Source organism: Ursus maritimus, unplaced genomic scaffold (assembly GCF_017311325.1).
Source record: "Ursus maritimus isolate PB19 unplaced genomic scaffold, ASM1731132v1 scaffold_4, whole genome shotgun sequence".
Taxonomy (NCBI): Eukaryota; Metazoa; Chordata; class Mammalia; order Carnivora; family Ursidae; genus Ursus; species Ursus maritimus.
This window is the reverse complement of record NW_024426552.1, coordinates 8,160,244-8,186,170: the sequence shown is the minus strand read 5'-3', so window position 1 is coordinate 8,186,170 and position 25,927 is coordinate 8,160,244. Positions and strand designations below refer to the sequence as shown.

The window sequence follows — 25,927 nt, the reverse complement described above, 5'->3', positions numbered from 1 at the left end:
GAATGTAATGACTTAGAAACTGTTACTGCCTTAAGATATTTTGAAAAAAATTAAGTTACTTATTTATAATGAATGTTTTTTTGTACTTTATTTGACACAAAATAATATATTTCATTCTTTACTAGAAAATATAGTAAAGGTTGAATTATTTTCTTCGGGGTACAAAAATCTCTTAAGCAAAAATACTGATCTGTAGTTAAAATTATTATAAATACTTTTCATTTGTAACTTCACTTTAGCTCATTTAGGTAATTTTATTTCCTATGAGGTATTAACATTTTTAAAAAGTTTTCATTGATAGGATCCTAATCTAACATTTTAAGTAATCAGTTTTCAAGCAAAATATTTTTCCTTATCTATTTTCTTTAACTTAAGCATATTTTTGAGAAAAAATTAAATTTATCTTTTGGAACAGGGTCATTATCGTTATTGTGCTGCTCTTTCTATGCTGGGGGAATATGACTGGGCCCTGCAAGCAAACATAAAAGCTCAAAAACTCTGTAAAAATGACCCTGAGGGAATCAAGGATCTAATTCAGCAGCATGTAAAGTTACAAAAACAAATAGAAGACCTGCAAGGTATTTCACCTAAGATTCTTTGGTTACAGTTGAATTCCCTTTAAAACTTTTGAAGGTGGGTTTCTTGGATTAACGGAGGACCATAAATCAACTCTCAGGTGATTTGTGCTTATTTTGTTAACATTATCTTGGTCAAGTCACTGAAGTTTTCCATTTCTGTCTGTGTAGAAGTACGTTAGTGTTAAATTCCACCAGGTAATTATAAATGATTTGTATTTTTTATTTGAAACAACAAATTATTATTTGTTCTTCTGTAGAAAAATATGGCTTCTTGACATTTTGGATAAAGTGAAGCCTTTGAAACAAAATTGTTTAAAATTTTTTCCTCCATTATGGTTATTTCTTAAAGAAAAAGACCCTTCAGTAGAGTTGTTTGATGCTTTTGCACCAAGTGTGCAGCTCGTTCTGTAGCATGCTAAACATTTTCACATACATACATCTGTATGCGGGTACGGACGCATAAATCAGAAATCAGGTGTGTGGGTTAGGAATTCTAGGTTTTCATTCTCTTGTTTTCTCTCCTAAGTCTTTTGCTTTCTCCAGTGCCTGAAATTCCCTTACTCTGTACTTTTCAGCATACAGGTCTTTCCTGTTTTTTCTTCTTTGGGTATTTAGTGTCTTAGGAAGCTGAGCTGAGATGTTATCATCTAACATTACATGATTATAAGATTGTGAGCTCCTGGAAGACAGGTACCATCTCTGATTCAGATTTATATACTGTTGCTTCTAGTCAATGATCACATGTAATGGGATGTCAAATAAGGCTGTGTAACATTTTGCTGAAGCCATCCTAAAACTCAAAACATCTGAAAATACAAAATTATTTAGGTTTATTTTTCAGTTTTGTAAATTTGATGTTCTTACTGTCAGCTTAAAGGGTATTTGAAAATCTTTTCAAACTATGTGTTGCCAATCCACTGATTACTATGCATGTGTGATTGATTTTTATAGGTCGAACACCAACTAGAAATCCAATTAAAGCCTTTTATGAAAGCAGGTAAGTTAATACCAATCAGATCCGTAGCTGTTACTTGGGATGGCTTTGCACTGTAAGTTTAAGAATCACTGTATTCAACGCTTTGTGGCTATTAGTAACCACAGTAAAGTTGGGGAGGGAAGGAAGAGGGGTTTGTGTCTAAGATAGGTGACCTGTGAATTGTCAGATTTGTTTTGTGGACTGTTTTACTGAGCCATTTGTATATGTATTTATGGGAATCAGTAGCCTAAGCCTATGAGAAAAGATAGGTGAAATGTTAAGTGGATGTCACTGTGCTTGGGTGGGAGCAGTTTTTGCAGTGAGGGACCTGGCAGCAGAAAGCAGGGACAGGGTCTGTACCTTTAGCTGAGCTTCTGTCCTGGAAACATCTGCCTTCAGTCTTCCAGTATCCTTTCAAAGACTAGGACACTTTCTGTTAGAAACAGAAACAACAGACAGATTTGAATTTGCCTGCAAGAAAACAAATGGCAGCCAGGGTTCTACATTTATTACTTGGCAATTAAAATAGATTTTTCCCCCACATGCTTTAGATGCCTAAGATATTGAAGCTGTTAAATTTAAAACAGGGAGACTTACTTATCTTAATATTAGAAACCAGAATACATTATTAAACTGTTCTTAATTTATTTTGAGTTTTTACTATGAAATTTAAAACAATATTTGTGTATAAAGCCCAATCTCAGAGGTAGATCCTTTTTAAAACAGTATTACTGCTTTCAAGGAAAAAAGATGATATTTGCTGGAACTTGTTTATTTGAAGGATAACTTTTTTTAAAATGCATGCTAATCAATAGAAATAACATTATTTCTTTTATTCCCCTTCAGGGCCTACATACCTAGTTTATCAGCGCCTGCCTTCAGTACTTCACTTAACTTTGTGGAAACCGAAAAAGATTCCAGAAAAACTAACCACGAAATGGCAAACGGTGGTAATCAGAATCTAAAGGTAGGTTCAATTAAAAATTAAAATGAAAAAGGTTTCAAGTATAGATAGTCTCATGTTTTTATAATAGTATTCTGGTGATAATGGAAAATGAATATTTTGGCTATATGAATCCCTTTTGCCTATGATATGAAGAGAATAATTCTCTTTTTAATATTCCAACTACCTCCTTTCAGCTACATGAAGAGACTATTTCAGCATCACAGAGTTTCTTTTGAAATCACATTGATGTGTTTTCAAAATATTTTTTTTCTAAATTTCATTTTACTACTTGGATAGTTCTCTTTGTATGCTTTTCCTCCTTTACATATCTCAGACAGCCACTTGGGAATGAGTGACAATGGGGTCTGGTGGCCATGTCACCCCACTCCTTACAGTGCTTTGGATTTTTCTTTTCCTCCCTTTTCCCTTTTGCGTCTACTTGGCTGCCTGGCGCCACATGAGCCTGTCCACCCGACTTGTGTTATATTGGGCCTTGGTGGCACGCCCTCCCCATCTCTGCCCAAGGCATTTCTGCAGCCTCTGTTGCTATTCCCACAGTGGTCCCCAGCCTTGACTCCCTGCTGTGCTCACCAGCACCCAGGCCTCGTGGTTTTTGAGGGCACCTCTAGGCCTTTTAGCCTGGCTCTGTGACTGGTATCCCAAATGACCTGAATCTGAGTTTTCCTTTGAACAATAGTGTACTAAAAACTCGGCAGGTATCACCAAGTCCATGTTAATATTTCTTTCCAGGATTTTTGAGGAAAGAAGGAAATGATATTTTGGAGTATTTGGCTAGTAGGCATTTAAGGGAGCTTTTCCAGCTTATTGTGTAGTCCTTTTATTGTTAATGAAAATCTCAGAGGCTGTATTCAGTTAGGGAGAGGAGCATAAGGAAAGTTGGGATAATATTTATTCAGTACACTTATTGAAAAATAGACCTGTCAGGCATCATGCTGGGTGTTGGAAGTAGAATTATCATTAGAGAATTTGTCATATTAGAATCTCTTATCATTAGTTATTATTTTGTTTGTTTATTCATTTATGCCTAATTACCAGCTGGTTATTTTAGGCACTTGGGTAAATTCTGTTCTATTTTATTATTTAGCTATTGAATTCTTCATGGCTTTATTTTTTTGAAAATCTCATGAATTTTGTTTTCATGGGTAGGTGGTAGATGAAGCTTTGAAGGTAGATGATTGTGACTGTCATCCGGAATTTCTACCACCATCAGGTAAGTTTCTTCCTTATGTAAGTTGTTGCGGAATTAATATAGCATTCCTAAAATTCCAGCCCCAACATTTGACGAGCCTTGGGTACATTTGCTGTTACTCTCCTTTTACTTTATAATGCTTCTGTGTTAAGAAAACATTGAATATTTATTTGAAATGAGCGCTCAGTCTTTTCATATTATTTGATAAATTTAATTTTGGAAATCCAAGTAAATGGAATAGAAAGGGAGGATGAAACTCTTTTTGGTCTGCTACCTAATCTCCGTGAGGCCAGTGTTTTTCGACTTTAATTTCATTGAAGTCCCCTGACCGAGGAGGCTTTTTAGACATACTTTTTTCCTGTTTGCCCTCCAATTACAGATACTGTTTAACTGTTTATGTCCTATATGTACATCTGTGCTTTATAAATTAAAAAAGTTAGATTTTTTTTCATCTCCTGATAACTAACTTTCACCCTGTTGGGGGTGATGTTGAGAATGGATGCTTTAGGCTGATAGTAGTTTAACTGGTATGTACTTAGTGCGTATGTTTATTTCTGCATCTAGTAAATACACAGACACACAGCGGTACTTCATTTACATTGGGAAATGAAGTGTCCAGAGAAGCAAACATTCACGTTCATTCCATTTATTTCTCAATCTCCCTTTACATGACCAGATTTTGTTGAAAATCATTCTAAAGTAGATTATATGCTTCCCTGCCTTTTTTTTTTTTTTTTAAGATTTTATTAATTTGACAGAGACATAGTGAGAGAGGGAACACAAGCAGGGGGAATGGGAGAGGGAGAAGCAGGCTTCCCGCTGAGCAGGGAGCCCAATGTGGGGCTCAATCCCAGGACCTGGGATCATGACCTGAGCCAAAGGCAGATGTTTAACGACTGAGTCACCCAGGCGCCCCTGCTTCCCTGCCTTTTAAAACGGTTTAAGAAAAATACAGATTTTCTTGATGACTCAAGGTTGCTGTTTGATACAAATTTTTTGTCTGAAGCTTTCAGAGGTTTTTGGGGGTGAGATTGCTGACCTGATTCGTGATCTTGTTAGTGATCTCTTTTCCTTTCTCTTGCTTGTTAGCTTGTTTTCTTTTCAGTGTTTCTGCTTCTGGCAGCCATTTCTGTCTTTTGCTTCCTGCAGTTCTATCTTTTCTTAGGCTTCAGTGCCACATACCCAGCTGTTTAACCACTGGCCATCCCGTTGTTTAGCACGTTGGAAAATTATAAAGAGAAAAATTATCAAGTGATTGTCTTACGTGGTGTAAGTCTAATAGCACATGAAAAATCTTTGAAGATCAAACTTTTCTTTTGGAAAACACCTTTTAATTTATTGATATTTCTTAGACTGTTATTATCAGATAGCACATTTAAGTAAATACTTTAAATACCATCCACGCTTCAGCATCTGTATTCAAATAAATTGAGGTCCAGGGTTAGGGCTATGTAGTTTTGCCTGAAATCAGACAGCAGGAATCAAATTAGAACTCTTCTGCCTTTCTGGAAGCCTCTTTTGTTTTCTGAGGCCATCCAAACCAGCTTGGCTCCTTAATACATAGGTTCTGACTTGCCTCTGCTGTCTCTCCCCAAAGCTTCCATCGGAAAGACCCCTGTCCCTATTGCTGTGCTTTTTTCTACATAACTTGTGCATGGCCCTCCCTGCTCCAAAGTATGCAGTGGTCCCTGCTCTTGCCAGTGGGACAAAGGCTGGGCTCACAGAGTTGGAGTATTCGGAAGCAAAGGACCCGTGAACCCTCACTCCAGCTGGCCTTAGCTGCCTGGTTCTAACCTTCTCTTCTTACCCAACTCACTAGATCACACAGGTTTACTTAGTGTTTCTTAAAGTGAATATCATTCTTGGGTTTGGCCCATCCTATCCAAATCCTACTTGTTTGTTTCTTTTTTCTTTCTCTCTCTTCCTTTCATTCTTTTTTCCTTTTTTTTTTTTTTTTAAGATTTTTAAATTATTTACTTGAGAGCGAGTACAAGAGGGGGAAGGGTCAGAGGGAGAGGGAAAGGGACAAGCAGATTCTCCACTGAGCACACTGTGGGGCTCCATTCCAGAACCCTGAGGTCATGACCTGCGCTAAAGTCAGATGCTTAACTGACTGAGCCACCCAGGTGCCCCAAATCCTACTTGTTTCTTAAAGCTAAATACAAATGCTGCATCCCCACTAAGGCTTTTCCTGGCTACTCGACCTCAAGTGATTTCACCTCTGTGAGTTATAAAAGCAATTAAAATGGAATTAATATGTCAGTAACAACATGCTATCATCTCTTCTTCCTAAAGGTGGTTGTTGTGTCATTACTGATGACTGTCTTTTCTTCCCATCTGATTATAAACAACCTGAGATCAGGAACTATGGCCTATATCTCTCTGTATCGACTTTAGGTCTAAATAATATCATTGTCATTAATGTTCACAGTAATTTTATAGCATACATAGACAAACATCATTGTAGCTGGTTTTTCACCTTGTTTGTACTAAGTTACACTCACATAAAATATCGCTGCCTTTGCTGCTTATTCCAATTTACATATTTTTAATTGATTTGCTTTCAGGCTTGTTGATTTTTATGAACAGATTTCAGAAACAAATACTTTGTATTCACAGGTCAGCCTCCAAAACATAAAGGAAAACAAAAATCTCGAAACAATGAATTGGAGAAGTTCAGGTATGTTTTTCATCTGTGTGTTTTTTCCCCCCTAATAGCCTCCTCTTAAGAGTAAAAGGGGGGAAAAGTCTGAAATAGTAACTATGATGAGTGCTGAAATCCCTTTCAAATAGCGAAGGCATATCTTTAGGAGAGTGTCGTTTTTAGCCAAAGGATTATTAATCCTGGGTGTTAGTAAATGTCTGGAAGGCATGGAAGATGAGATATATCAGTGTTAATTTTTAAAAATCCCAAAACACATGCTCAAACGAAGAAAAAATATTCAGCGAAGTATAAAGTGAGAATTACGTCTTCTCCCTGCTCACCTTATTTCACCTTTCCCACAATTGCTTCTCTGGTGGCTTCCTTTAGGAGCTCTGTGTTAACAAGTTCTTGGCCACCAGGAAGCTTATTCTGTACACACAGGCATGTGTATGTGTGTATTTAGGGGCCCTTCTGAGTAGTTCTCATTAAAGGAAAGTGTTCACTAATGAAGTGATCACTTATAAAGTTAGTTCTATCAAACACCCCCCCACCAAAATTCACAGTAGGACCTTTTGCCACCTGTCTTTATAATTAACCCCTCCATTGCCTACAGAGATATATATTGATTGCAAAGTGAAATTGTAAATCTTAAAATGAATATAGGAGTTCATGAGGTTAGGGAAAGTGATGCTGGAGACCCTGCAAAACCATTTCTGCCACAGTTAGACCAGCTGTCAACTCTTTTCTTCACATAAGGCTGATTCCTGGATAGATGCTTCAAGGAGGATTTTAATACCAAAGCACTAAGAGAAATTAGTAAAGCCCCATCTTTAAAAATGACTATATTTTGATGCTGCTACAAAAAATTAAATTTAAAACAAGGACTTAGATATTATGTTGTTCTGTTACTCAGCAGAAAAATCCTGATCTTCTCCCCTTGTTAACCCTCAAAAGAAACCAAAAACTTTACAGGGTCATTCTTTGAACGCATAGTTATAATTTTAAACTGTTCTGCTAAAGAAAAATTTATTTTCCGATATCTTGTTTTTTGTTTTCAAATTGAGATCTTCTTATTTGATTATGTCTACTTCATGGGTTATTAATGATTAAGTGGGGTAACCACATGAAACACGTAAAGCCCTGGAACGTGGTAAATGCTCAGTACACTTGAACTATCATTATTGGTATTACTATCATTTTTATTGTTGTTAGGATCTTTCTGGCCTATAACTTGCTTTTTTTTTTTTTTATTTCTTTCAAGTATCTTGCATATCTTCACATATCAGATCATGGAGATCTACATCCTTCATTTTCATGGCTACAGGGTATTTCATAGTATAGATGTATATTTGAAGAAGAAATTTCCAGAGTGGAATTGTTCTGTCAAAGAGGATGTATAATTTTAACTTTGCTAGATACTGTCACATTGTCCTCCCAGAAAATGAGCACTGTTCATACTCTTACTGAGCTGTGGAAGTGTGTGGTATAATAAAAAAATATATATGTTTATTTGGTCTTTGTCCTCAGTTTTTGTCATAGAGCACTTAAAACCCTTGGAACTTTCAGAGTGATAAGAGTATCTTGTTATTCATAATGAACTTCTTTCTACCTTACCTATACTAATGAGATGACTCAAGGCTGGTCCCCCACCTTCAGGATTGGGGTTGGTCACCATAAAGACCAAATGTGTGATTGGAGGGTTGGAACTCTCAGCTCCACCCCCTCATCTCCAAGAAGGGGAAGGGGCCTGGGAATTGAGTTCAGTTACCAATGACTAGTAATGATTAGTCATGCTTATGTAATGAAACTTTGATAGAAGAAACCTCTAAACCACTGGGGTGGGGGATCTTCTGGGTTGCTGAATACATGGAGATACTGGGAAGGTGGTGCACTATGGGGCAGCACAAAAGCTTTGCAGCATTCTCCTCCCCTAAACCTTCCTGTGCATCTCTTCCATTGGGCTGTTGTGAGTTATATCCTTTATAATAAGCTAGTAATGATAAGTAGAGCACTTTCCTGGGTTCAGTGAGTCATTCTAGGAAGTTGTTGAACCTGAGGGAGGGTCACAGGAAACTGAGTTTGTAGTCCACCGGGCAGTAGTGTGAGTAGCCTGAGCACCTCATTGTGGCCGACAGTAGGGGTAAGGATATTTTGTCTGAAGTGGGGTCAGTCTTGTGGGACTGAGCCTTTAATATGTGGCGGCCTGTGTTAACTCCAGAGTTGGTGTCAAAATGGAGTTGAGTTGTTAGACACTTGGTGTTGGAGAATTGACGTGGAAAATGGCAACTATTTGGTGTCAGAATATACCACCTAGGGTACCTGAGTTTTCCTTACCCTCACCAACATGGGGAGTCAGACTTTCTGAAACAGTTGTATCTAATTATTGGTTTTCATATGAGATGGAGCATCTTTGCAATGTTTATTGGGCACATTTCTTGTTTCAAGACTATGTTGTTATGACTACATTTATAATAACTTCTGATGATCAGCGTAAATCCCCCTAATTTCTTTTTTCTTTAAGTTTTTCTTCCATACCATCTTTATAATCAATTCATCTGCTCCCCCTTCATCTCTAATTTTATAGGGATTTTATTGAGATTTCATTGTATTTAGAGATTAATGTGGGGAGAATCAACTTCTTGGTAATATTTCAACGTAGGAACTTGTGACTCTCCATTTTTTCAATGTTTAAAATGACCTTCACATGGAGATGGAAAGTATAGCATAGGAAATATAGTCAATAATATTGTCATAATGTTGTATGGTGACAGGTGGTGACTGCACTTATTATGGTGAGCTTTGCGTAATGTATAGCATTGTGGAATAACTGAGTTGTATGCCTGAGGCTAATGTAACATTGTATGTCAGCTGTACTTCAGTTTTTAAAAAATGGCCTTCAGTAAATATATTCTTTATATAAGCAAGAATGTTTTATTTTAAAATAACTCAACACTTTTCTCTGTTAGTTCTAGTTCACAAGGGACTTTACCAGTAGATTTGAAGAACATCTTGGAAAAACAGTTTTCTAAATCTTCCAGGGCTGCACACCAGGTAAAGGAAAAGGCTTATTTCTAATGAAAAAAGCAAAGACTTTGAACAAAACATTTATCATATGAATTAAGTCTAACCATGTACATCTGAGATTTATTTTTTATAATTTAAGTTATGGACATATGATTTAATATATGACTGCTAAGAAACCAAATTATCACTAATTTAGAAATTAACTTGATAATCACTTTAACCAGAAATTTAACTAATGGTTGATACTGCAGAATTGTTCGCTTCTCAGAGATTTAAAGATTTGGGATCTTTGCTTTCCAAAGTTTTTAGTTTTAAGATAAATATTTTAAGGGGCACCTAGCTAGCTAACTTGGTAGAGCATGCAACTCTTAATCTCTGGTTGTAAGTTCGAGACCCATGTTGGGTGTACAGGTTACTTAAAAGTAAAAAATTTTTAAAAATAGATAAGCATTTAAAAAAGATTTAAAGTATTTTAAAAAGTTTAAGCACTTGCAATTTTATTACACTTACCTTAATGCTGTTAAAGAGGGAACTTTTTAGTCTTTGAATGATTTTAACAGTAATAGATAATTTTGTATATCAAATTCTTTTTGTGGTATTTAGGAAGTAATTAAAAAGTATACATTAAGGGGGAAAAGATGAATAGGCAGAGCACAGAGGATTTTTAGGGCAGTGAAAATTCTCTATAATATTATCATGGTAGATATATGTCTTTATACATTTATCCAAACCTGTAGAATATATGACACCAAGAGTGTATCCTGTGGTAAACTAGACTTTGGCTGATTAAGATGTATCCATGAAGTTCATCTTTGGTAAGAAATATACCGTTCTGGGTTAAAGAAGATGTACACACACGTACACACACATATACAATGGAGTATTACTTAGCAATAAAAAAAGAATATAATATTGCCATTCTTAACAGCATGGATGGACCTAGGGAGTATTTTGCTAAGTGAAATAAGTTAGAGAAAGGCAATACCATGTGATTTCACTTATATGTGAATCTGAAAAACAAAACAAATGAACAAACGCAAACACAAAAACAGAAAGTGTCATAAATACGGACGACATACTGGTGGTTGCCAGAAGGGAGACGATGGGAGGATGAGTGAAATACATGAAGGGGATTAAGAAGTTCAAACTTCAGGGGTGCCTGGGTGGCGCAGTCGTTAAGCATCTGCCTTCGGCTCAGGGCATGATCCCAGCGTTTTGGGATCGAGCCCCACATCAGGCTCCTCCGCTAGGAGCCTGCTTCTTCCTCTCCCACTCCCCCTGCTTGTGTTCTGTCTCTCGCTGGCTGGCTGTCTCTGTCAAATAAATAAATAAAATCTTTAAAAAAAAAAAGTTCAAACTTCAGTTATGAAATAAATAACCACAGGGTGAAAAGTGCAGTATAGAGAATATAGTCAATAATATTGTAATAACTCTGGCTGGTGACAGATGGTAACTATACTTATTGTGGTGAGCGCTGCCTAATGTTTAGCATTGTCGAATCACTGTGTTGTATACCTGGAATTAGTATGGCATTGTATGTTAACTATACTTCAATAAAAAATATAGATATGTCAAATATACCATTCTGATGAGTGATACTGATAGTGGGTGTACATGAGGAGGCAAAGAGTATATGGAAATTTCTGTACCCCCCCCTTTCAATTTTGTTGTAAACCTAAAACTAAGAGAAAAAGTCTTCTAAAAATTACAAGGGATAGAGCTAAAGGATTACTTTGAAGGAAATTTATCTAGTTAAATATATGTATTAAAAGAAAAAACTTTTAAATTAATGACGTATTTATCCCGGGAGCTAGATAAAAAGAAAAACAACAAACAAACTCAAAGAAGTAGAAGGAAGGAAATAATAATAAAGATCAAAGTAGAAAATAATGAACTGGAAACAAACATATAAGGAAGAATCCACAGAGCTAACAGTTGATTCTTTGCCAGTATAAATAAAATTTATACACTGGTGTTGCAGCTGATTAAGAAAGAAAGAAAAGAAAACATAAAACAATTTCAAGAATGAACAAGGATGCATTACTATAGATCCTTGAGTATTACAAATACATCAAAATACTATTATGAACGACTTCATACCCAGAAATTTGAAAATGTATATAGATGAAGTGGAAAAATTCCTAAAAAAATCCAACTTACAAAAACGGATTCAAGAACAAATAGAAACCTTGATGAAATCCAGAATTTACGGAACCATGGCTGGTCACTATTCTAGTCACTGAACACTTGTAGACCATGTAGTAGTAAGTGAAAGATTGTCTGTTTTGGATAACCGTGATTCGTAGGAGTCTGCTTTGACGATTAGTCCTTAATGTAAACACAGTTTTATTTCTTCTAAGATACAAATTTCACTCCAAAAAATGTATATTAACATATGGAATACAATACGTGTTTTAATATGGGGGTCATTTTAAAATTCACTTAACTATTTTAGGTATATATCACAAATATCTTACAGAGGACTGTAGGAATGAAACATGTTTCAAGCAGTTGATGAAAACATTTCTAATTAGTTGCATAAAAGCATCTTTAGAATTTCTGACATTTGGAGATTTTTAAATTATGTCTTTTTATATTGATTTTACTGACTCTAAAAACTGTGAAGGACTTAATTAGAAAAAACAACCTGGGGGGCACCTGGGTGGCTCAGTCGTTAAGCGTCTGCCTTCGGCTCAGGGCATGATCCCAGCGTTCTGGGATCGAGCCCCACATCAGGCTCCTCCGCTGGGAGCCTGCTTCTTCCTCTCCCACTTCCCCTGCTTGTGTTCCCTCTCTCGCTAGCTGTCTTTCTCTCTGTCAAATAAATAAATAAAATCTTAAAAAAAGACAACCTGGAAAGATTAGAGATGATTTAAATAAGTATGATAGTTATTTTTGAGCCTTCCCTTGTTCATTCAGCACACTTTGGGTTAGGCCCCTGTCTGTGCTGAAGTCTGAGAGAGACTGGGTATATGGCACTGCGACCCAGCCTACTCTTATGGAGCTTTTAGTACTCCATGATAGTTTTTTGTATTGTACTGAGAAAAATGATTTTTTTAAGGCTGATTTTTATTTAAGAGAGAGAGCACGCACTTGCCCGTGAGTGGGGGGAGGGGCCGAGGGAGAGAGAGAATCCCAAGCAGACTCCATGCTGAGTGCAGAGCCCTACGTGGGGCTCATTCTCATGACCCATGAGATCACAACCTGAGTGGAAACCAAGAGTTGGGTGCCCAACTGACTGAGCCACCTAGGCACCCCCGAGAGAAATAATTTTTAATGAAAACATGAGGTTATATGGCTCTCTTTTCTAGACTGTGAAAGAGATTAAAATGGAATCAGTTCATTCAAGGTTAATAAGTAGTATTTGTGGGGGTAGTATATCATCATCTATAACTTAGAATTCATGTCTTGACATAAATATAGCTATCCTTGAGCTTTTAAAATACCTTAGCAAATACCAAGTTTATGTGAGAGCTACTCTTTTCTCTGTGTGTATTCTGGCAGAAAGTTCTCCTAAATTTTGATTCATTGGATGAAAACCAGTAGGCTGCTTCTGTTAATTGTGACCATACTGATCTTCCCTCTGTGCTTTGTGCAACGGGGCCTCCTTTTGGATCTTGTTAGGAACAGTGAGGAATATCACACACATATTTGCATTTTCTGCTTTCCTGGATGGTGTACACATGTATGGCAAGGAGTGAGGAAATCTAGGCTTAATTTGTAGTCTAATGGAACTTTTGTGACTGATAGCTATTGCCATGCAACTAAAACTTGAATTCAAATTGTAATGCATGTTCACATATATATCCAAAGATAAAGTTTTTTTTTCCTCGCTTTATTTCAAGGTATATTATAGCACTTTTGTTTTTGTTTTTTATTTCTTATGCTCTTCCCTTTACATTTAACCTCTAACATCTCTTCTGATAATTTTATTGAGTTCTCTTCAAGTACATGTCGGGCAGAAGTAGAACCAAAGATCGAAATACCCATTTCTTGCTGAGAATTAAAGTGTTCCAGAGCACAAGGGTAGATGTTAAAATCTGATAGTGATCAGTAAATTGATTGCTTGTTCTTATTTGTCTAATTCTAGTCAGCGAAACAGTTATTTAGATGGTGGCTGGTGTTCTCTGTTTGTGCTGTTAAAACTTCTAAATGCTGTCTTTTCAATCTGGAAAAGTGAGCAAGACATAGAACCATGTAGTGTAAAATGAACTACCCTTTCTTGTCCTGAGTAGCAGTAGGAATGTTGGAAATAAGATGGTGAAGCAGTACCTTTCAATTTTCACTGTAGAAGTGCTGTGTAGAGAAGGGAGTGTAACACATAAAGGGCAGCTTTGGGTATTTATTTACATATTTTATGATCAGTTATAAAATACAGCTGCCTATGATGACTTTGCATCTTAAGTTTTTGCCTAAACACACATAGCTCTCGATTACTTAATAGAATTTCTTTTTTGCAGGATTTTGCTAATATAATGAAAATGCTGAGAAGCTTGATCCAGGATGGTTACACGGCCTTGCTGGAGCAGCGCTGCCGCAGTGCTGCACAGGCCTTCACGGAATTGCTCAATGGTTTAGATCCTCAAAAAATAAAGGTAAAATTGCCGTCTTACAGTCTGTCAATGCAGATGCATTTCAGGTGAATGTAGAAGAGAACCAAGGCTTTGACTTCATTGTATTAACGTCCTGAGACCTACCTGAGATAGGCTGAATCTGCTCCAGGTTGTGAGAAGCAGGTAACACTCTGATTCGACCTTTATGGTTGCACTCAATATGTGACCCAGGCTTAGACTCTCTCCTCGCGTCTACTTGGTGATCATTAGAACGCTTGGCTTCTTCTCCTACAAAAGTACTGAATCAACGTTTTGGATTTGCTTTAGTCAGATCTTTTCATCCAGAAAGAATTAGGTAGGTAAATAGTTTATGCAGGATTGTAAACAAATGTCTTAATCTGTCCCTAGTATCCACTTACATGCGAAAGAATATGATGACTCAGTTATTCTAATTTGCTATGAACCACCCCTTCAGGGAACTCTGAGACAATGTTTCTGTGTTTTAAATACTTGATTTCAGTATAACTGCATATCTTTTTAAAATACGTTTTCTAATTCTGTTTGGCCTTTGTCCCAATCATACTGATTAGAGAGATTTTATTACAGTTTTTTTTTTTTTTTCTGTTGTGGCTAACAGGTTGGTATGATGCAAGTTGGGCAAAATTGTGTTCAGATTTTTAACTGGAGCATTTTTATTGACAGCAATTGAACCTGGCCATGATTAACTATGTCTTAGTAGTCTACGGACTTGCTGTTTCTCTCCTTGGAATAGGACAGCCTGAGGTAAGATTGGTAAGAGATGATAAACAGTTAAAATATGCCATTAATTTTAGAAGACATGTAAAAAATAGTTTTCCCTCTTCGGCTTATTTCTTTCTGATAGTTTCTTCTGAAATACCTGTTTAATTTGTGTTGTTTTTATTGAAAAGAAAATGTGATCCAATTAGAAAAAAGCCATGCTAGACAACCAGTAGGAATTTTTTTACTTGTATAAAAAGTAAATCTGTATCATCACAGGTTTAAGAGAACATGAGTGAAAAAGACGGAGAACATAACAAACATTGTGATAACCACTTATGTACAATTTGGAAAACGTATGAAATGGTAGCATATATTGTTTAATGACTATCTCTGCCTCTTATAAAGGTGAAAAAAACCACGGGCTAGCCTAGTTTAAGATAATGGTTGCATTTAATGTTGGGAGGAAGGAATGGGCCTGGGGAGATTAAGAAAGGAGAGTTCAGCTTTGTGTTAAGATCTCTTAGTTCTGGGTGATAGTATTTGGGTATTTTATTGTTTTCTGGAGTGCAGGCTTCCCATAACGACGTACAATCAGTGTATAGGTGGGAGCACACATGGTTCCCGTTACTCATGGTCCTTCAGTGCTTTCCTGGAAGGTGTGCTTATCTGCACTGTACAGCATTATACAGTTGACCCTTGAACAACACAGTTTGAATTGCATGGATCTACTTATATATGGATTGTTTTAAAAAATATAGTACAGCACTGCGAATGTATTTTTTCTTATGATTTTCTTTTCTCTTTATTATAAGTTTACAGAATATAATATGTATACAAAATATGTGTTAATCTGCTCTGTATTATTGATAAGACTTCTGGTCAGGTAGGCTATTAGTAAAGTTTTGGGGGAATCAGAAGTTATACCTGTATTTTCGATTGCATGGGTTACCCCTAGCCCCTGCATTGTTCAAGTGCCAGCTATAATTTGCTTTCTGTGGTTTTTCAGTTTTCAGTAAAAGTTAGAATTGCTCTAGGATTACCTCAGGTATAATATATCCTTTCTGCCAACTTGGCCTCCAAGCTTCCTTGGCTAAATGAAGGCTTAACCCTAACTGCTACCTAATAAGGATCAACTCATCTTTTAGGTTCCACTCTCAAAGTGGTTTACAGTGTCTGAGGTTCATTTTCCTTGTTACATGCTTCTTTCCTTGATCTTGATGTGACAGATGAATGTCTTCCATTAAGGCCTAATTCTATTTTCTAATAGATTGTTGGAGACAGGACTTCATGATCTCAATTCTTCTATTCTTGGCAGAGTGATAATAAATACTGTTTTCCTTTATCAAAATTGAAGAAGTAGTTCACTGCATTTGTGATTTACTTTGAATTAGACTGATTAAACAAATAAAACAGGTATTGTAGAATTTGGACATTTAAAAGAATGTCATTATTCACAGTAGCCCCCGAAGTAAGCAGTGTATTTGCCCCAGTACAGCTCTTGCTTAAAACATTTTTGGAATGCCTCCTTTGGAACTGGCCTCAAAGCGTCTTATAAACTCCCATTTTGTAGTGACATTTCCTTTTTCACCCACAGTGGGGTTACCAGGATTGCCTTGAGCTAAGTTTCTTCTGGATTTTTTCCAGAACAGAATTCATTCAAAGCACAGAAGTTTCTACTATTGAGAATATTCAAAAGAATGTACTCTAAGTTCTGTAAAGCTTTTGCTAAAGCACTATTTTAAAAAGAGAGCATTTATCTTTATATGCCACAAAATATTGTGGGTAACATTATTAGAGTGCCTATATCCCAAGGGAGCAGCACTTGCAAGGATAGATGTCATGGTGTGTTTGCATCTAATCAGTGTTTTTACTATGAATTCACACCTTTTAGTGTTAGCCAGCACATACCAGGCCCTCTCTTTGTAATAGAAAATGCTCATTTGGTTTGTTGTCTGATGTGTTCCACGCCAACTTTTCATTCTCAAGCCAGATCGCTTTGGTTGTGTCTCTGTATATCGTATGGTCAAAATTTGTATATTTGCTAAGAAAATAAAATGAAGAAGGTTTAATTTTGCCATGAAATTTTTGGATATACATTTGTTTGTAATATTACACAAAAAGAATCAACCTTCAGATAAAATGTGTTGCAGTATTTCTTTTGTAGTTTAAGTGATCATTGTTTTTATTGCTACTGAAGGAATTATCTGAAGCTGAAAACCAGTTTAAGAGGATGATTGAACACTACCCCAATGAGGGACTTGATTGCTTGGCCTACTGTGGAATTGGAAAAGTATATTTGAAAAAGAACAGGTTAGTGGAGACTATGCTCTTTTATACTCAGGGTGGATAACTCATTTGAAGTCTGATGTTATGGAGGTCCCTTTTCTGGAATTATATTGTTATCTTCTTTGTGGCAGATTGTTATCATCATGTTTGCTTGGAGGACCAGCATTTCTGTATCAATATTAATAATTAAAATATGGCCAATCAGTTCAGCTCCTAGTGCTTCCTTATTTTGAGAAAGTCAGGAACAAGATGATTAGACACAAAGGATTTTGTATTTTTTCTGTTAGTATATGTCACTTATAAATGGTGACTGAATTGATATAAATTAATGCTTTACAAGTCTGTATAATTTTTTTTCAGGATTTATTTTATTTATTTTTTTAATAATATTTTTTATTATATTATGTTAGATTGTATAATTTTTTGGTTACCAAAATATCTGTCTCCCCCCAAAACCTGTATGAAGATGATTTTAATATGAGATAGATATCTGTTCAAAGACATCATGAGTTAGAAACAAAAAATCTCGTCACAGAACTTCTTCTATAGTTGGAATCGCCACTCAAAGTTTATGTAGTTGTTCTGCAAATGTTTCATGTCTTATCTTCCCAAATTGCTATATGACCCTTTGGGGATAGGATTATGCATTGAGCTTTAAAAAGAACTCCCTTGTTCACTGCTTGCTTGGGCAGCACATAGACTAAAATTGGAATAATACAGAGAAGATTAGCATGGCCCCTGTGCAAGGATGACATACAAATTTGTGAAGCGTTCCATATTTTTGGCAGCATAAAACAGTATCATTAACTGTAAAGCAACAATAACAAAAAGAAAACCAAAAATCTCCCTGTTCCTGCACTCAACACCCAATATATTCGTAGGTGTGTTAGATTACTTTATAAAGAAATAATTGTTGACTGATTGAATATCATTCATAGCTTTTAATCTTGAATATTCATCTGTCCTTTTAGGGTAATTTTTTAAAGATTTTTATTTTTAAATAATCTACACCCAACCTGGGGCTCAAACTCACAGCCCTGAGATCAAGAGTTACATGCTTTTCTGACTGAGCCAGCCAGGTCCTCCTAAGGGAAATTTTATCAGATCTTTGGGACTCTTGGGAACCCAGTTTTGGAATGTGCCTAGAGCTTCCTTTATAGATTTTTTTAGATATTAAAGAAAGTTCTTTTACTTCCTGAAGTTATTTTGTGACCAGGCTGAATTATATTAAGAATCTGGTAAAGGGAGGGACAGTGAGGATTTAGCAATCATCTGTAATAGTAACAGCAAATTAAATTAATTTCAAAGTTTGGCATAACTTATTTAAGATACATGTTTTTAATGCAGTAGTAACATGTAGTTATAAGATCTAGGAATAATCATAAATATGTAACATCGTGAGAATTATGGTAAATGAAGAAGTCTTTGCCATTTTGAAAAGCATTTACATTTGAATTTCAAAATAATATGGTGTGGGGTTCAGTGTCTGATATGTTGGTTTTTGCTGTTGTAATGTACAGTTTCTGGTGAAGTCTTGTTGTTAGCTGTCGTATGTTGATGGTGGTCTAGCTTTTCTGCACGTGAATTTTTCTTACCCATAGGCAAAAAAAGTTCTTAAGTTGGAAAATAATATCAAGATTGGAGAAAGCAGGAAACTTTTCTCCTCTAGTCTGAAGAGAATAATAAAGCCCTGGTTAACTTTATAATCCAGTGTATTAGTATTCTTTTGTTGAATGGACTGTGGAAATCTATTGACATTTTTTAAAAACATGAATCAGAACTAAAACATTTCATGTAGTTAAAACAATTTACGTACACATTTGTTCTGTTAAAATACTTTACTGCTTTATGATTGAAGAAATATGTCCAGCATACACGATCTCTAGATTTTTTTCTGAAGAGTGGTTTTTACTAATAGATGTCCTAATAGAGTTGAGTTTAAAAAAAAAAAATTATGATTAATTAGTTGAAGTGAATGGTTGTCATTTCTCTGTAGGAATCTAATTAGCTTAGTAAATGAAAATAAAAATGGAACAACCAAATTATTCAATTTTCTGTTTTAATTGTTGGAAACTTTTTTTTTTTTAAAGATTTTATTTGTTTGACAGAGAGAGTACAAGCACAAGTAGGGGGAATGACAGAGGGAGAGGGAGAAGCAGGCTTCCCGCTGAGCAGGGAACCTGATGCAGGACTCGATCCCAGGACTCTGGGATCATGACCTGAGCCGAAGGCAGACACTTAACCAACTGAGTCACCCAGGCGTCCCAATAAATTATAACTTTAAAAGGGAGTAGTATGCACCTACTATAATAAAGCCAGTGTCCAGGCAGATTTGTTGATTCATTTATGTTACTTTTATAGCAAACAATAATGCCTTCCTTTTTTTTTTAAGTTTTTATTTTAATTCTAGTTAAAGAGTGTTATATTAATTTCAGGTGTACAGTATAGTGATTCGACATGCCTTTGTTTTTTTAAAGAAAATATAGGTTCCGTTGAATATTTCTGAATGGTGTTTTATCAAATGTACTCTTATTAGTAAACTTGAAATTTCTGTAACTTTTATTTTGGGGAATGAAAATTCTTATGACAGCTTTAATACCTTCTTTCTTCCTAATTACGACTTCAGATTTCTAGAAGCTCTCAATCATTTTGAGAAAGCAAGAACTTTGATTTGTCGTCTTCCTGGAGTGTTAACTTGGCCCACAAGTAATGTGATTATCGAAGAGACTCAGCCTGGGAAAATAAAGGTAACCATTTATTTCTTCAGAGAGCTTCTAACTAATTAGAAAAGCCCATCTGCACTGACTGACTTGGGTATCAGAAGACAAGGAGGTAGGGGCAGTCTGTCCTCATCATCCCCACATGTTTGCCCTTTAAAGACTAGTGAGAATCACTAACATTTGTTAAATATTTCCTGTGTGACAGTCATACAGCTTCCATTTATCATACCTTTAATCTTTACAGCAACCCTACAAGATGAGTACTATGATTATTCTCATTTTACTGAAGAGGAAGATTAAGTTTGGGACATTAAGTGATGAGCTTAAGGTTAAACAACTAGGAAGCAGTGGAGGTGGGACTTGCCTCTAGGCATTCTGAGTTCAGAGCATGCATTATTAAGTAGTATGACTTACTGCTTGTGCTTAGAGAAAGGTATAGCATTGCTGTTTCATCATAGTGACTGTAATTATTAAGATGGCACTAGAGGACTTGGAAAATATAAATTTGATCTCATATCCAGAGACATAGGATGCTTTGCTAGTTCTGGAAAGACTAAATTATGTGTGGGTTGACTAGAATAGGCCTTTACTTGTGGGGAACCCTGGCATGTATACAGAACTTGCTTTTGGCTAAAGCTTTTAAAAGCACAGGAGTCCGCTCTTAAGACTCAATAATGAAAAGACAATTTTTAATTAAAAGTAGCCATTATACTGGAATTAAATAAAAAATAAATGAAAAGTAGCCAAAGGATCTGAAAAGGCACATCTGCCAACAATTTCTGCAAATAGCCAATAAACCTGTGAAAGATGTTCAGCAACATTAGCTATCAGAGAAATGCAAATTAAAACCATAATGAGATACAACTTCACACAGCAGGAAGGCTATAATTGAGAAGGCAGACAGTCAAAAGTGTTGATACATATCTCTGGATATGTCTCTGTATCTAAACCCCCATATTTTGCTGGTGGACATGTGAAATGGTCTGGCAGCTCCTCAATAGAGTACAGATAAAGTTACCATATGACCCAGCAGTTTCATTCCTAGACTTATGCAGAGAAAGGAAAACATGTTCTCACAAAAATGTGTACATGAAAGTTTATAGCAACGTTATTCATAATAGCTAAAAAGTGGGAACAGCTCACGTGTCCATCAACTGGTGAGAGGTTAAATAAAACCATAAGCCATTCATAAAACCATATAGTGGCCTATCCATATAATTGAATATTATCTGCCCATAAAGAGTAATGTACTGATAAGTACTACAGCTTGGATAAACCTTGAAAACATGCTAAGTAAAAGAAGCCAGACACAAAGGCCACATGTCGTATGATTGTATTTATCTAAAATTTCCAGAATAGGCAAATCTGTATTTAGAGACAAAGTAGATTAGTGGTTGTCAGGGTCTTGAGGATTGGGAGGAAATGAGGAGGGACTGCTAATGGGGATGGAGTTTTTTGTTAGGTGATAAAATTGTTTAAATTTAGACTGAGGCAGTGGTTGTACAAGCCTGTGAATATACTGAAAACCACTGAACTATATACATTTTAAATGTGTAGATTGTGTGATGTGTGAATTACATCTCAACAAAACTGTTTAAAAAAAATCACTGGATGTTCTGTTTATAGTAGATTGGGGTGGAGACAGAGGAAAGCCAGCACTGGAAGCATGGCACGAGTGTCTTGGGGGCTTCAGTGGCCCTGGGGTAATTCTCCAAGGAATGCACAAGATGAGTGAGGATGGTAGGATCCCAGGTGAAGTGATACTGGAAGGGAGGAGAAGGGTAGATTCCCAAGGGTTTTTCTACCTCATCTGACTCCCTCTGAGTTATACCTTGTAAGGTTGATACACCGGGGACATTTCTAAGAGCTATACCTTCTAAACTGAGGCTTGATGATGATAACATGGGATAGGATTTTGATTCTGACTCTGAAATTCTGAAACTTTTTGTTCAGTCTTTTTTTCCTAACTTTATCTCTGGATATGTCTCTGTATCAGCCCCCCCCCCTTTTTTTTTGAGAGAGAGGGAATGAGCACAAGTGCGTGCAAGGGAGAGAGAGAGAATCTCCAGCAGGCTGGGCACAGAGTGTGATGAGGGGCTTGATCTCACAACCCTGAGATCATTACCTGAGCCGAAATCAAGAGTCAGGCTCTTAACCAGCTGAACGACCCAGGTGCCCCGTGTATCAACCTCCTTCTGAAAAGAAAAACTTTAAGGGGTGCCTGGATGGCTCAGTCGGTCATGATCCCAGGGTCCTTTGATTGAGCCCCGTGTCGGGCTCTCTGCTCAGTGGGGAACCTGCTTCTCCCTCTCCTCCTGGCTTGTACTCTCTATCTCTGTCTCTCTCTCAAATAAATAAATAAAATCTTTAAAAAGAAAAACTTTAAAAGTTATATGTAGTTTATTCTTCACTAAAAAACATTTTGTCGTTCCTATGCTGGAAGTATTTTGATGGCAAGAAGTTACTGAAATCATAAGCATTTTTATTGACAAATTAGTGTTGTAATATTGTTTTTGTTTATTTTTGTTTTAGATGCTATTAGAGAAATTTATTGAAGAATGCAGGTTCCCTCCAGTGCCAGATGCCATTTGTTGCTATCAGAAGTGCCATGGATATTCCAAAATCCAGATATATATAACTGATCCGGACTTCAAGGTACATAATGAATGTGCAGGAGGACAGTAACTTGCAGAATTGTGCCTTAAAATGGATTCAGAACAAGTTCTGTAATTAGAAGTATACAAGTTCTCTGCTGTTGGCAGTTTTTGTCCTCTTTTCTACCCTTCCCCCTGGGGACTTCTGTAGGTCCACATCATCTCATTTGGGGACCCAGAGCCACTAAATAAACACTGAGCGCAGGGGTAGTAACCTAAGAAGGCAGGCTAGCTAATTCTGTTTCCCCTTTCTAGCCACTGTTCGTATAATTTGCCTGTTTTTTAGCACAGGAAAGAAAATGAAATTGTTACTTCTGATTGTTTGCAATTTTAATTTCTTGTAAAATTTGAATCCAGGAATCTAAAGGCTATTGTGACCACTGAATTAGCTCCTGGAGACCTAAGTCTGAAACCAGGTCTGGCACTTAATTGAGTTACTGGGCCTTACTTTATTCAAGAAGATAGTAACTACCTACTCTCCCTGGTTCGTAGATCAAATGAATAATGTTTATAAAATATTTGCTACTCTAAAGGATGCTACAGCTATACGCCATGGAAGTGAATATGTCGGTTAAGTTCTCTTTCTCTAGCAATAGGCATTTAGGGGTATAGAAGGATTGTACTTCCCAGGAGAGAATGTGATATCTAGTTATGTTTGCCAGGTGAGTGCAGACAGCTCTCTCTTTATCTTAATATGTGTGTTGTGATTGTGAAAGAGAGTGTGTATGTGTAGACATCTTTAAATGTGTATTAAGCACTGTTTTAAACCCCTAGGGTTTTATACGAATCAGCTGCTGCCAGTACTGTAAAATAGAATTTCACATGAACTGTTGGAAGAAGTTGAAAACAACAACTTTTAATGATAAAATTGACAAGGTAAGTTCACAATTAGTCTGGATTTTGTAGTATGCTTAATTTATGTTGATTTTTTTTCCCCTGAGAATCTTCAGGAAAAGTTTTTAGTGAATATAAATTCCTTTCTGTGCATTCTAAACATAACTAAAAAGTTTTAAATTAAAACTTTAATGATAAAGTAGAAAACCAGTTTTTGTTTTTATTTTATACTGGCATTAGGGTAGTAACCGTAGAGGCCTTTAATAAATTGTTTAACCAGTTTTTATATTGGGAATCTGATCAAAAATAAAAGTTTAAATGTCCAATGTTAACGTTCTGATGCAGAATTGGGGTCTCAAATTTTTTATTTTCTACCATATTTGATGAGATAATTTGTACTAAGAAATAACTTAAATCTGGTACTGCTACTTCTCCTTGTGGTTTTTCTTAATTAGCAAGATAATATTAATTACCATTAGCTACATATACTTTGAGAGAAGGCACAATTTTATAATCTTATTTGCATTCATTTGTTTCTGATTCCTATAAGCCATGAACTTTTAAAAAAAGAAAAGAAAAACATTTTCTTTTTTCTTTTTTATTTATTTACTTATTATTATGTTCAGTTAGCCAGCGTATAGTACATCATTAGTTAAGAAGACCATTTTCTATACTGCTTAGCCTCATGCAAGCCCCTAGTCTTGTTGGAGAAAAGAGTAAGGTGCTGTGCTAAGTGTTTGTTGGCAAGAGGAATTTTTCACATCTGATAGAAATTCTCAGATTTTATGCATTTTCACATAGTTAACTAAAGATACAGTGATATAACCAATTAATTGTTGCCATTGAGTCACTTTTGCTATGTCTTTGTCTGACATTAATTCAGTTACCCTTAGTGGGGTGCACCCTTAGTGGTCTTAACCATTGCTGTGAGTTAAAATACTCCCTGTAAATTAGTCATCTTGCACTAGCATATATTGAAGTAATACACAACCCAAGTATATCTTGATTTATAATAAGAAGGGTTCATCTCTTGCTTACGTTAATTGTCCTAGAGTTCCGCAGCTGTGGGCCAGCAGCTCTAGTCTGTGTAGGTGTGTGTTCTTTGTTTCTGAATTGAGGTTGATGAGTGACCGGAATATGTTCCCATGGCAGAGGGTAAAGAGCAATGGCCAGTGCATTCACTGTTTCTTAAAGCTTTTGGGTGGACATGGTGTACATTATGTCAGCTCACTCTGCACTGACCAAAGCAAGTCACGTGGTCAGCCCTACAGCTGGAAGTATATTCCTTCTACAAGGGAGGCTCCGAAAGTCCAAAGACAAGGAGCAGGGACTTTCAGTGCCTCCCTAAAGGAGGTTTTAGACATGTCTTGACTGTTCCTGATGGTTAAAATGGTATACATATACGGATTTATTCTGAGATATAGCACTTTTTTTTTTAATCAAATAGGATTTTCTACAAGGAATTTGTCTTACTCCTGACTGTGAAGGAATCATTTCTAAGATTATCATTTTCAGCAGTGGTGGTCAAGTTAAATGTGAAGTAAGTATCTAATAGAGGGGAAATATTACCAAATTGTTAACCAAAATGTTTATAACTTTTAAAATATCATTTAAATTTTGGGAGATGTACAATTTGGATCTTTTGTTTTCCAGGAGAAATGTTCCTTAATTTAATATAGGAAATACTAGGATGTTAGAATGTATCTTTGCAATGAAGGATTCTCACATTCTTTTATATCCTTAAAGAGGAGACTTTTTACATTTTAGTTTTACTGTTTTTATTCTTTTAGATGATCTTGTTTTCTTAATCCCCAGTAAACTTTTGGGTATTAACGAGGGTGGAGTTCTTAGGAAGGGGGAAGAGTGTTTTGAAGGATTACCTTTCACTTCACTATAGGGGAGTGTTAGGAATTTTGTTCTAATGGTGTTTGTAGTTTATTTGATCTGCTTACTCTTTTTTTTTTTTTTTTTTGAGCTTCCTAAAGTGTGTCTACTCTTCTACCTCTTTTCAGTAAATTGTTCTGCTAAAATTTTCTGGACTTTTGTCTGGGTCAGAACATCATCACTGTTCTCTCTCAAATTGAACATTGTGTGTTTCTGAACTGCTTGTTACTTGTGGTTTTGTGCTTTATGTCATGGGAGTATGAGACAAATTTTGGATGTCTTTGTTTTATTTAAAGTTTGAACACAAGGTCATAAAAGAAAAGGTTCCTCCAAGACCTATTCTGAAACAGAAATGTTCTAGGTAAGATTTTTAACAATCAATCAGTAGTTTAATGATGTCTATTAGAATAAAATTCTATTAAATGCAGATTTCTAAATTATGATATTTTTTAAATTGGCTGTATACACATACCCAAATAAGTGGTGTTTAAATGATCTTATGGATATTTAAAACTTAAAGAAAACTAGCCTATGGTTAAATACTAAAAGCTTGAATAAGAAGCATTATTTGGTGGTTGAATTTTTAAGTAAAATTATGACATTTGATGCTGTAAAATGACATGTTTGATTAATAGTTTTGGCATTTAGATAAAATTTACATACTTAGCTCTCAGTTGTTTAAACTTTAATTCCAAAAGCATTTTTCTTTTTTATCTCTCTTCAGCAAACATTTTTGAACCAGTAACTATTTCTCACCCTGAAAAACTCAATATACTGTCAAAAATATTCACTTATATATATTACTGTTTAGATCAAATAATTCCAATCCTTTTTCTTCTTCTTTTTGGTCCTGTTTCTTGTCCTCCATTCCAAGAAG

The 25,927-nt window shown here is 35.9% G+C and overlaps 1 protein-coding gene and 1 non-coding gene across 9 annotated transcripts in view; both read left to right on the top strand.

Moving 5' to 3' along the window:
* Positions 1 to 25,927, top strand: part of TTC3 (tetratricopeptide repeat domain 3) — a 116,264-nt gene that overhangs the window by 40,149 nt on the left and 50,188 nt on the right. For all 8 annotated transcript variants that reach the window (XM_040620964.1, XM_008701896.2, XM_040620969.1 and 5 more), the window contains 14 exons: positions 416 to 578; positions 1,530 to 1,575; positions 2,401 to 2,521; positions 3,668 to 3,731; positions 6,330 to 6,390; positions 9,321 to 9,405; positions 13,839 to 13,973; positions 14,634 to 14,714; positions 16,870 to 16,982; positions 19,585 to 19,705; positions 22,211 to 22,333; positions 23,107 to 23,208; positions 24,614 to 24,706; positions 25,347 to 25,411. In XM_040620964.1, coding sequence (XP_040476898.1) covers positions 416 to 578; positions 1,530 to 1,575; positions 2,401 to 2,521; positions 3,668 to 3,731; positions 6,330 to 6,390; positions 9,321 to 9,405; positions 13,839 to 13,973; positions 14,634 to 14,714; positions 16,870 to 16,982; positions 19,585 to 19,705; positions 22,211 to 22,333; positions 23,107 to 23,208; positions 24,614 to 24,706; positions 25,347 to 25,411 — 1,373 coding nt within the window. The remainder of the gene's footprint in view (positions 1 to 415; positions 579 to 1,529; positions 1,576 to 2,400; positions 2,522 to 3,667; positions 3,732 to 6,329; positions 6,391 to 9,320; positions 9,406 to 13,838; positions 13,974 to 14,633; positions 14,715 to 16,869; positions 16,983 to 19,584; positions 19,706 to 22,210; positions 22,334 to 23,106; positions 23,209 to 24,613; positions 24,707 to 25,346; positions 25,412 to 25,927) is intronic.
* LOC121100579 lies at positions 17,639 to 17,741 on the top strand. The gene has a single exon (XR_005832328.1). It is a non-coding gene; the product is annotated as a U6 spliceosomal RNA (small nuclear RNA).